Raw genomic sequence first — 12824 nt, 5'->3', positions numbered from 1 at the left:
CAGGCATTGTTCTAAAAGAATGTAGGGCAATTAAAGAAATTAATTGGTGGTATGAGTCTAGAGGGGAGTGACCTCATTATCATGTATGATACATGATAGACCCTTGACCAAAGTCAATTCTACATGAAGACATTTATGGTTTGACTAGTGAGATTCCAGTTCAGTTATTTTCTGTACTGAAACATCATCTTTGCAAATCCTAGTAATGTCCTCTTCTAAGGGAATTTCTCATTTCTCTGTTCTACATAAACCTGCTCTGCTCCTGGCCATTGCTGACCAAACAAGAGAAAGACCTCTTTCCTTGTGATGTATTATTGTTAACCTCATGGAAAAAGAGAATCTTGCCCAATTGTCTTCACATCTCAGGGATGTTTGGAATCCAGGAGTTGAGAGTCTGAGTTGGTTCGTTTGGAAACAGGACTATAAGGTAGCTTTTCGGCAGATGGGATGGCCATTTTGAGACCACAGCAAATTGGGTGCTAAGAAAATAGGTTCTGGGAGAAGGAGAGGAATGGAGTAGATGTGTTGAGTGAAACTGAAAGGATGAGACTAGTCTTTCTTGAGAGGCAAAGACTTTCTCAGTCCCAATCCCCAATTTTAGTTGCAATTTTCTGTTGAGTATCTGATAGCTGTCTACCATTTCAAATAATGCCCGTATATCCCACACCATCCACCCACTTGCCCTTCATCCTACCTTTATATTTGAGTTAATCTGAGTGGGTTACTTTTCTATATACCTAAAAGAGCTTTAACTCAAATTGCTTTATAATTCTAAAGATCAAACAAGAAGAAATGGGCTTAATTAAATCAGAGAAAGTGGTAGTAACTATGGAAGAAGGCAATTGAAGTTTTAATACTTAAAGTAATCAGTTACGTCTTAAATATCCAAAAGCAAAACAGAGTTCAAATATTCTGTCAGTTTCAAGATCCCTAGATTGGTAACAAATGATCATTTAAAAATATACATTTGTTCAGAGAATTAGTTACCACCAAATTGTGTTGATAAACTAAAGAACTCTTTCATGATTTGTTCTCATTTGATACTTGAAACACTCATGAGGTGGCAGATTAGGCATAGAAGGCCAAGTGATTTGTCCATGATTCCATGATTCTTTGGTGGAACTGTTTGACGCTGGAGCTCTGCTCTTAAAAACCCAACTTCACTGCTTCATGGTAGAATTGCATTAGAGCACCAAACCAGAATTGCTCTGTACAAACCAGAAGTACTCGATTTGGGGATGTTAAATATTAACTATGCAATGCTTTGTTGCTCTGCCAAGCTGATGAGTGAGAAAAAAGTCTTATTTAAAAATTTTTAAATCTTCAATTCAACTAAAGATTATCATGTTGTTGGAATTACATTGATTGCCATCATTAATGATTGCGCCATATCTAATGATGTTTACAAGAGATAAATCACTGATTCCTGTAAAACTTTTTTTAAGAAAAGGATCTGATATTATGATTCAGCTCCAAAATAAGTGATTGTGAAGACTAGTAAAGCAGTCACCATGTTTCTGATTCTGAAACATTTATGGGAAGTTGAATGTCATGGTAGGACAGGTTCAGGCTTTGTAGTGAGATAGAGTGGGTTATTGGGCTTAAATGCTGGGAGTGCCACATGACAACATTATCACTTAAGTCTGGTATTCACTTTCTCTGAATCTTAGTTTTCTTAGATGCTTAGCGAGGATAAAAATGCCCACTTCTTGGGTTTAGGGCTAGGAGTAAACAAAATCTGTGGCATTTGGTACATACAGTATGAATGCAATAAATGGAAGCTGATATTATTTTTATATTCAGAGCCAATGGAAGGAATTGGCTATGAAAACTCCAAAATGATTCCATCATACCATTTTTGGATATTACATTTTACAAGTGAGGACATGTGGGCTTGCCAAGGCTCAGAGATGGGATGGTGGAATGTTCTTTCATTGCAAGAGATAAGAAAAGCTTTATAAATGTTGGTGAATGTATTAGTTTTCTGTTGCTGCTGCAACAAATTATCATAAGCTTAGCTGCTTAAAAAAGCACAGAATTTACACCTGAAAGTAATATAACTTTTTATATAGATTATATCTCAATAAAACCTCACAAATTTATTACCTTAGAGATATGGATATCAGAAGTCTCTAGGCTAAAACTAAGATGCCTCCAGTGTCACATTTGTTTCCAAAGGATCTAGAGACAGTCTTTCTTGGCTCATTCAGATTGCTGGAAGAATTCAGTTTCTTATGATTGTAGAACTGAAGTCCTCATTTCCTTGATGGTTATCAACTGAGGGCCATTTTCAGTTTCTAGAAGCCATCAGATTCCTTGGCAGGTGGCCCCCTCCTTCCACCCTCACAGCTGGCAATAGTGGGTTGAGTCCTTCTTATGCTGCTACTTCCCCTACCTCTTCTTCTATGTTACATATTTTTGATCCACTCCTCTGCTCTACTGTTTCACTTCTAAGGACTTGGGTAGTTACACTGGGCTTATTTGAACCATCTAGAGAAATCTTCCCGACTCAAGATCCTTAAACTTAATCACGTCTGGAAATCCTTTTTGCTATGTAAAGTAGCATATTCACAGGTTGCATGGAGTAGGGCATGGATATCTTCTTGGGGCTGGGATATTCTGTCTATCAAGTGAAAATGGCATACAAATAGTTCTTCCAAGAATGGAGTTTTTAATGTATGATTCACATTATGTTCTGGTTTGCAAAACAAGTGAGCTGTTGTTAAAAATATCCACTCTTCCAGATAGGTAGACAAAATATGACCTTGCATAATTTGGCTTCTGCTTACCCTACTTCTCTCTCACCATTCTTATGCTTTCTCTGCTCAGCTATACATTCTCATTATGCTTAACTTAGAGTTCCCAGACATAGCCATACTTGGCTAAATTACAGTAGACAAGCAAAACAATGGCCAGTCCATATGATAATGAGACTCTGATCTACAAAAGAAACCCAGGGAGCCAAACTACAACCGCTATAGCCATTGGTCCACAATAGTCAGAACTTGATCAACATCTGCCAACTTTGCTGGTTTTTTTTGTTCTTTGTTTTTTTGTTTTTGTTTTTGTTATTGTTGGTTTGTTTCCCTGCTCCCTGCTTCCAACTTAGGACCAACCAGAGATAGCCAAATAAGCAACCCAAAGCAATCTCTTGGGATGTCTGACTTCTAGTTAGCACAGCCTCCCTGTGCCAACAACTTCCATTCAGAAGGTAACTGAAGCCTTCTCCTTCCCTTTTTTTCCCTTACCATAAAAACTTCCCTCTTCTCTGACAGCCTTCGAGTATCTGTCAAAAGCAAGTGATGATGGCTGACTCCCTTGCTATAGCAAGGGAGTAGAATTCAGCAAGTCTGAATAAATAGACTGCTTACATTTAGGTGATCTTTGCTTATTTTCACAACTCTTTTACTCTTTCACATATTTGTTTCCCTTTTTTCTCTTCTTGGATCACCTGTTCTTCCTTGCCTTATATGAGTAATTCATATTCAGCATTTGACTGTCAGCTTAGATGCCACTAATGACAACAATAACAATAATTACTAAAATGATAGGTAACCTGTACTGAGCCCTTACCTTATGCCAAGAGCTGTTCTAACCACGTTCAATTTATCAACTCTTAAAATTCTTGCAATAAATTATTGAAGTAGTTTTCTATTATTGTCCACATTTTATTTTGTCCATCTTATTTTACAGACAGGGAACGATGATTTCAGAGAGAGAAAGTAACTTGCCTAAGGTCACGGAAATAGGTGAACGAATTGGGGTAGAATTTACGTAGCCTGTTGCTGTAGTTTGCTTTTGAAATCATAATGCTATACTGTTTTCCAAATAGATTTTCATAAGTTCTCAGTTTGTAGTGGGTACTTTTTATCATATGCTTAAATGGAATTCTGTACTTGATCTTCACCAATGATACTGTATTATAATTGTTTATGAATTTATCTGTAATCCCTACTAAAATAGAAACTCCCTTAGACCAAGGACAGTATTTATCTTATACATGTCTGGAAGTCCAGCATATAGTAGCTTCTCCATACATGTGCATTTGAGGGATGAATAAATTAATAATTAAATGAAACAAATTTAAAAATCTGATTTATTATTTAATCAGAGGATACTAAGTTTAAAAAAAGAAAGAGAAAAGGACCCTACTTCTAGACAAACTTTGAAAGCAACACAATTCTACATATGAATTTATAATTATTATCCAGGAAATAACCGCAAACTAAGATAGCTTCTCTCTCCTGAGCTTAGGTGTTTCTTCTATAATCTTAGACATAAAATCACATGAAGCCCTAATACTGGTCTCCCCCAGTAAGTCTCTTCCTATTAGGAGTCATTATTAGGTTGGACCCAACATCTTCTTGGCATTGGTTTCTGAGGCAGAGTATCTCTAAGTTAATAACATTTTTCTGAACTCTGCCTCAATCCTAACAATTCTCCCACACACTTGCAGTGCTGGAGTATTAGTTGCAAGCAAGGGGTGGCTATGCATTCTCACAGGACTATGTCAGGATCTTAGAGCAAAGTCCCCGACCATGTTCCTTAACATGTCAAGCCTCTGGCCAACTGTCTTTGTAACCCATGTTCTGGGAGCTCTTATTCATGCTCAATTGGTCTCCTTTTCTGACTTATAAGACTGATATATCTGGAGAAGCACTGAGGCAGCCATCAATTCTTTTACTTAATATTTGATACCACTGAGAACCAGTCATTCATTAAATGAATATTATTGAGTATCTATTGAATTCCTGGTATTGTTCCAGGATTTGGGGAACCAGAAGTGAATTAGATAAGATCCCAGCTATTATGAAGCTTGAATTTTAGTGAGGTTAAGAGACAAATCAAACATACAAACAAATAAAATAATTTCAGTAATGTGGTAGCAACTTGTCCAGAACATCTGTGCTTCATGTCTTCCATCATACCCCCAACTTCCCAATCAGCCATTCTTCCTTGGAATTTTTAAAGGTTCCTCCAAAACTTTACTTGATGATATGTAGGAACTAACAAATCTTATTTGGGGTAAAAGTTATTTAGGAAATTATTCCTGATTCTTTCCTGATCTTTACTTATTGTCAGTGTTCTAAAAATAACTTTTCTTCTTATGCTTCCTTTTTGTTTTTCTCCTAGGAATTGACTATTACAACAAGATCATTGATGATTTGTTAACTAATGGGGTTACACCCATAGTGACCCTTTACCACTATGATTTGCCTCAGGCCTTAGAAGACAAAAGAGGCTGGTTGTCAGAGGCAATCATTGAATCCTTCGATAAATACGCCCGGTTTTGCTTCAGTACTTTTGGAGATCGAGTCAAGCATTGGATCACCATAAATGAGCCTAATGTTTTTGCCCTGCTGGCCTATGATTTTGGAATATATCCTCCTGGTGTACCTCACTTTGGAACTGGAGGTTATCAGGCAGCTCATAATTTGATTAAAGCTCACGCCAGATCCTGGCACAGCTACGATTCCTTATTCCGAAAAGAGCAGAAGGGCGTGGTGTCTCTAGCAATTTTTGCTACCTGGGTGGAACCTGCAGATCCCAATTCAGTGTCCGACAGGGAAGCTGCTAAAAGAGCCATTGCTTTCTGCTTGGATTTCTTTGCTAAGCCCATATTTACTGATGGTGATTATCCGGAAGTCGTCAAGTCCCAGGTTGCCTTCATGAGTAAAAAGCAAGGCTATCCATCATCAAGGCTTCCAGAATTTACAGAAGAAGAGAAGAGAATGATTAAAGGCACTGCTGATTTCTTTGCTGTGCATTATTATACAACTCGCTTAGTAAAGTACCAGGAGAATAAGAAAGGAGAACTGGGTTTTTTCCAGGATGTGGAGATTCAAGTTTTTCCAGACCCATCTTGGATAAAAAGTTTGGATTGGATCTACGTGGTGCCATGGGGAATACGTAAAGTACTGAAATACATTAAGGTAAAACACAGTGTTTCTATTCATGTATACCCAAATATGTAGAAGTGGGAAGACAGATGTATGTGTGAACTTGGAAAAAGGATGATTTTAGGCAGTAGGTTACACATTTGTTGGCTTGGAAAGAGAGATTAGGTGTTCAGCTGGTGAGGAGTAACTAGCTGATAAGGGGCTTTGATACACTGGTTAAAGTTGGACTTCTCTGTTAAAGGCAGTTGTGGGCATAGGAGTAGCTTGGACATATTTTCCAGGCTGATGTCACAACTGTAATTACTAAAAGGCATATTAAGGGCTGAAATAGCTGGATCCTTTTTTGGGTCTCTGTTATCTCGATGGAGTCCAGGTAGCTGAAATTAAAATTTTAAGTTAATGATTTTTAGGACCCTTGCTCTGGGGGGATAGAGAGTGTAGCCATTGGTGGGACCAAGGGGTTAAAGTGTAGTGACAATCAGCAGATACTGATGAAAGGAAGATACTTCTGTCTTCTCATTATGATAAGAGTCATTTGACCATCTTCATGGACATTTGCACAGTTTTGCTTTTCCATTGTTAGTCATAAAAGGTCAGTGTGTGGAAAATTAATTTAATAGGGTCAGTGCAATTTGATGAAAACTAGTTTTGGGTTGTAGCTTAGAGAAGATAGAGGGTAAAACACCTGATTTTATGAGTCTTTTTTTTTTTCTTGTTACATCTCTTTGGAATAAAACTTCAGTTCTCTTGTTCTAGGATATGTATAATAACCCTGTAATTTACATCACTGAGAATGGGTTTCCCCAGGGTGACCCTGCATCTCTTGATGACCCTCAGCGCTGGGAGTATTTCAGACAGACATTTCAGGAACTGTTCAAAGGTACTATTTGAAATGATGAAAGATCAATTGTGCAAACTTAATATAATTTTCCCATGTGCCTGTTTTCATTTAGCAAAGACCAATGATTTTGAAAGCTGAAATTCATGTAAATCAGTGTAAAGCCATGTAATTAAGAGAGAGGAGAAAAAGTATTTAGTAAAGAGGAAGGTGAGGGTTTTGGCCTAGCTTCAACCTCCCAAAATTTAATCAAGTAAAAGTGACTGTCTTCTGCATTTTGTGTGACTCCTGGGTGAAGGTGACATGAACAGAAGGGTGGTGGCTGGTGAAAGAGAACTTTAGTTGTTACAAAAAGATTAGCACTGATCAACTACATCATGCCTATTTGCATATTTTAATATCCCAGGTACCAAGACATGAACTGACAGAATTTTTGAAGGATCAAAATTAAGCATTTACGCAATAAACATTTAAATGGGCTTCGATGAGTTTTGGCCTAAAATGAGTCTTACATCACTATATGTTTCATTTCAGCTGTAATCAAACAGCCCCATTTAGGAACGTGTTTTTGTCATATAGGATCTGTGAATTTTATTTCTAGACAAGATTATTATTCTGGAAACTGCTCTTTCCCCCATGAAATTCTTTTCATATTTGAAAACAAATGTGAAAGAATAATCTTTAACTGGTAACACACATTTCGACACCAGTTAATTTCCCCATTTCAGCATTTACATGGAACACTGTTGCTTTGTAAATTTAATTTCTCCTCCATATAAAGGAATCATATCACAGAAACAAAAAATCCAATGCAAAAATGCGACTTTCAATTTCCTTTCTTACCAGGATAGGCACACTTCTCTCTCATCATTCTATTTGAAAGGTCCAAAATTATTCTATCCAAAATTAATCAGTAATATGCTGAAATCAGCCAGAAGGAATTCTGGAAAGTAACACAAGATGGTCTCTTTCCCAAACCTAAAATATATTGTACTTAATCCCTCACTCTGGCTTGGAGTTTATCGGCATAAGGCAATTTGATTTGAGCCCAGTGAAATAATTATTTTGTATCACATGCAAAACAGACTCTTTCTCTAGGTAAGAAAAAAGGAAATGTCTAGTTTACTGAGATTCCACTCCCCCTTCTCTCCGTAAATGGCCCTATTCATAGTTAATCCATTGATGTTCCCAGCTTCATTCTGAGAGGAAAGTAAGCTGGTTACCAAGAGGCAGATTTATGGATGGTTTGAGGACCACAAATGACTTCTCCAAAATTGTCTGTGTATTTTTGGGAAAAAGAGAGAAAAATAGAAATTGACTTTGTTCATTTCCAGCTTGGTACTCTGTTTAGTTCTAACATGTAAGGGAGTTTCATTGTTCTTTGAAATAGTTTCAAGTACTTTAATACAGTCCCTTAGATCTTTAACACTAAAAACTTGATAGTAGACCCCAAAACTAAGACAATTTAAGCGAGTAGTAAAGTAACTGAAAGTTAAAGTGGAAAATGTGAGAAGATTTGGGTTTCTGAGGGGCAGGGGAGGAGATAGGATTAGAAACAAAATTCTGTTTTTCTACTTGTTGAATTTCAATTGTTTTTTTTTTTAAGATTTTATTTATTTATTTGACAGAGAGAGAGAGATCACAAATAGGCAGAGAGGAAGGGGGAAGCAGGCTCCCTGCTGAGCAGAGAGCCTGATGTGGGGCTCAACACAGGCACCCCAACAGATGGAAAAGATACCAGGCACTTAAAACATTAATTGTTCACAGTATGTGTGTTCTCTTCTGATTTTTAATATTAGAGGATCTATACTTATTGTAATTAACATGTAATATATTTGTTTTACATTTAAAAAATGTAGCCTTGGGGCACCTGGGTAGTTCTGTGGGTTGAGCCTTTGCCTTTGGCTAAGGTCATGATCCCAGGGTTCTGGGATGGAGCCCTGCATTGGGCTCTCTGCTCAGCAGGGAGCCCGCTTCCCCCCTTTCCCCCTGCCTGCTGCTCTGCTTACTTGTGTTCTCCATCTCTGTCAAATGAATAAATAAAATCTTTTAAAAAATGTAGCCTTTCAAATGTGCAGAAATCTACTTATTGACAAAAAAAGACACGTTATCTCTTCTGGAATGGATATAGTGATAGCTATTTCTTATATATTGTTGTAGTAGATACCAATTATTTAATCTTGGTGAAACTCTTATAGTAATCACTCCCTTTTCTTCTATGAAATATCCACCTCTTCTTATCCTCAGGGTTACCATAGGGACAATCCCAGTTCTTCCCTGAGATTTAGAATTTGGGCCAATCACTTAGTTTTTTAGCCTAGACTGGGCAGGGGAATGTAGCCTTGTGAGCCTTTGGTGACTATGTCCCGCCTCAGAAGCTAAGGAGTAGTAAGTACAAAGGGGAGCTGTCTGTGCATCGAGGGAAGGGAAAACAAGAAACCGGGAAAGCTTAGAGTGATTCTTAAGCCTCTAATTCCAGTACTCCTCAGATGCATGCATGATCTTGAGAGACATTACTTTTACTTACAATGAAATGCTTTTTCTGCTTACCTGAACCTGATTGGTTTTCTATCACTTGGAACAAAAAGAGTGTTAACTGATACCATCATATCATTTCATTTTTAAAACAGTGAGACGAGGTCATTGCTCCTATTACACAGATGAGAATACTAAGCTTCAAAGAAGCTAGCTAAGTCATTTGTTTAAGATCACTAAGTGACTAAGTACTATTTCCTGGAACGTAGCAGAATGCATGCATTATTATTACTGCTGCTACTACTATTTTGGTGTTTGATGAGGTCTGTGAATTTAGGGCTTTCTGACCCAAAGTGGTTGCTTGTCCATATCACACAGAACATTTTCCTCATCTTGGGTACTCGGAACTTGCATAGTGTCTTCGAAAGGGCTCCATGCTGTCCCTGCAGGAGCCAATAGGTCCGACGACCTTGGACTCCACTCAGACATCCACCTTACCCTGCATCTCATCAGGGGAGTGGAGCTTAATTTATAATCGATTTCCTGAGACTCCTTTGAGGTAGTGCTGATGATCTCGATTGGCAAGAACTCTACTAGTAAGAAGCACCCCGTGAGCAATTAAAAATAATAACTGGCCAAGAAAGACTTTCGTGGGAAGTGCTGCAGGTGAGAGCTGGTCAGAACCCAGGGAGTCAGATGGATGATGGCTTTGTGGTCCCCATAAACAAAGCTTCCTCTCTAACATCACACATATGGACAGGCACAGAATGACACTATAGTGGGATCAATGACATCTGCCTGGAGGTCTCACTGATCTCTTCAGGTAAAATCCCACAGCAATTAATTGAGCAGTAAAAAGTAAGCTAATGTTTCTGTTTCCTATTGGGAAAGGAAAAAAAAAAAAAAAAGAAAAATGTCATTTCAAGAAAAAAAAAGAGAAATTAGCTAATGCCTTTTTAATCATTGCATTATTTAAATGCCTTTAAATAGGTTGTATTTTAATTAATGTAGATATAGATAAGAGAAAAGCAACACAGGAGAGACACAAAAAACTTGCAATAACATAACTGGCTTACATTTCAGCTCTGCAAATTATTCAATGAGAGGCCTTTGGCAAATTATTCAACCTCCCAAACTCTTAGTTTGTTCATCTGTAAAAATGGATTAACACTTTCCCCTGACAGGGTTCTTATAAAGATTCCATTTAATGAGCTAATATGTAATTACCCTTAACCAGCAATTGCCTCGCACACAGTAGGTCCTCAACCAATGGTAATAATAATAATTATTATTAAATGTGTACTCTTAATTTATCACCCCAGTTATTTAACTTGTTGTTTTACACATGTCATCCCAAGACTTTTTTTTTTTTTTTCCACCAAGTTTTTAAGTTATAGGAGAATTTTCCTACATGTTTGCAGGTTTCTCTATTTTTCTTTTTGGGATGAATGAATGTTGTAACTTTGGCCCTCTGGCTATCTACAGTTGACTCCTGTGGAGTAGAAAGCAACAACCGCCTCCCTCCATTCATTACTTCCATCAGAGAGGTTGCCAGATTAGGTGAAAAATTAAATCATTTGCAGCAGAAATAACCATATGCAACAGGGTAGCTGGAATTGCTCAACCACATGAAGTTTTTGCATAAGTTCAGAAAGCACTGATCTTCAAACAGTTAAGCCTTTCTCATCTCATATGAATCTCCATTATATTCATAAAAATTTTCACCAGTCCTTGCTGCTCCAGAAGACAAGTTTAAGTTCATCTGTAAATATACACAAATGGATGCCTCAATAACCTGAATGTTGCCAGGGAGGTGAGGAAGTGTGTGAAATAGGGGAGGTTACTCCCAATGTGTAATACTCCAGCCATGACCTAAATCCTCCTGAAAGGGGATGTGAGCCTGTGTTCTGCCCAAATCCTGTTGTTTGGAGTACGTGAACTTGCTGGAAGTCAGACAAGACATGGGTTTCAAACCTGGTTCTGGCACTCACAAGCTCAGTAATTTTCAGCCCTCTAATCTTCAGGATGGGGATAATAAGACATCTCTCTTGTAAAGAGTGGTGAAAAGTGAGCAAAGTAATCCTTATAAAGCCTAAATACAGAATCTGACACATTATAAAGCATCTGTAGACGGTGGCTAATTTTTGAAGAGGGTTGTGGACACTCCGTTCTGGAGCTGTGTCTTTTTATGATTATATCATCAGACCTGACTCCCCTTCTGGCATGTAGTAGTGTTCTACACATTTGTTGAATTTGGTAATGTCTATCAGAGAAGAGTTAGCCAATGTGTAATGAGAAATAAATGATTAAATAATTGGGAACTGTATTTTCTTTCCCTAAAGAAATATACCCCATAGAGGGGAGGGAAAAAAAGAAAGAAATAAAGAAAGCAGCTGACTTCTGGAAAGTTTCTGAGCCAGCCCAACTTTCCAGTCAGATCCATGCCTGACTTAGCACAGCAGTAGATGATTGCAGAGAAGGTTTGTTAATGACCAGCTTTAGGCTTTTAATGACAAAACCCCTCAGCAAGATGTCATCGAAGTTATTGAAGACTTCACTGAAAGTGTTGAAGCTGATGCATTGTAACAAGAAGGTTATAAATCTTGCAGTTTGGGTATACCACCAAGACAAGATGCTGAGCACAGAATCACCCTGCTGTTGTCTGTCAGCATCCTCCCTCCCCTTCCCTCTTCTCCTTCCCATGGAGAGCCAGTAAAGGAGAAATACATCCATTTCCCGAAGTAGAGCAGACCTGGCAGCCACCTGCCTATGTCAATTTCAGATCACAGAGGCCCATTTAACTGGACAAAATGTGTTAAGCACCTGTGTTTTTCTCAATGTGCATTTAAAAAATCCCAAGAATTAAGGAAAGATCTCAAAGGTTAATACATTGACCTTTTAGAAAAACTAACCAATTAAAAATCCATTGCAAGCTCAGAACAGAGACCCAAGTACCTACATATAGGTTTCCACTCCCTATCTATTGCTTTATTGCTTCTTAAAGTAAATGTTTGTCAACTTAGCCCCAATGAAGCAGTTCATCTCAGAGCTCACCGATAGCCCACAGTTTTGGATATTTGTGGGGTGGGATATCAGGTCCACTGGGTACTATTGCTCCTGGATGAACTGGATGACAGCTACTCAAGGTCGGAGTAGAGAAGAAAGAACAAGATTAGAAGGCTGTGCACAAGAATTGTTAGTGTGTGCTAGTATATAGACTTGTGGAATTTGAAAAGTCATGAAGAAAACAATTTCCAATGTATTTGTGGTCCACCAGCCTGCATACAGAGACCACAAACCCAGACAGTCAGATATTATAAAGTTCACCTTAAACAGAGTGATGGCCAATGACCTTCCCTGTTTTTTTTCTCCCCTACTTCCATTCAGTGGCACACTTACCTTACTTTCTGTTCATGTAAAGCATGACAAAGTAAAGAGTCTGCAGGGCTTGGAGAGGGAAGACAGACTAAGTCCTCTGTTTGAGTGATGTGCCTTTGGGTCAGTTATCATTAGGACTCTGAATGTTATCTTCCTCACCTGTTAAATGGGACTACTGCTAATTACTATTCTGCCTAACCCAAAGTCAGTTGTGAAATAAAATGAGATGATTT

At 38.0% G+C, this 12824-nt stretch overlaps 1 protein-coding gene across 4 annotated transcripts in view; it reads left to right on the top strand.

Annotated features, from left to right (window-relative positions):
- LOC309863228 (cytosolic beta-glucosidase) overlaps positions 1–12824 on the top strand; it is a 116314-nt gene that overhangs the window by 46875 nt on the left and 56615 nt on the right. For 3 of the 4 annotated variants that reach the window (XR_014310938.1, XM_082727742.1, XM_082727743.1), the window contains exons 3-4: positions 5134–5933; positions 6657–6780. Coding sequence is in view for 3 of the 4 variants with exons in the window: in XM_082727742.1 (XP_082583868.1) it covers positions 5134–5933; positions 6657–6780 (924 nt within the window). In the remaining variant the exon portion in view is untranslated. The remainder of the gene's footprint in view (positions 1–5133; positions 5934–6656; positions 6781–12824) is intronic. The other variant, XM_082727744.1, reaches the window with a different exon arrangement.

Source organism: Mustela nivalis (genome assembly GCF_964662115.1).
Source record: "Mustela nivalis genome assembly, chromosome: 4".
Taxonomy (NCBI): Eukaryota; Metazoa; Chordata; class Mammalia; order Carnivora; family Mustelidae; genus Mustela; species Mustela nivalis.
The sequence above is the reverse complement of the archived record's forward strand: the minus strand, read 5'-3'. Positions and strand labels throughout refer to the sequence as shown.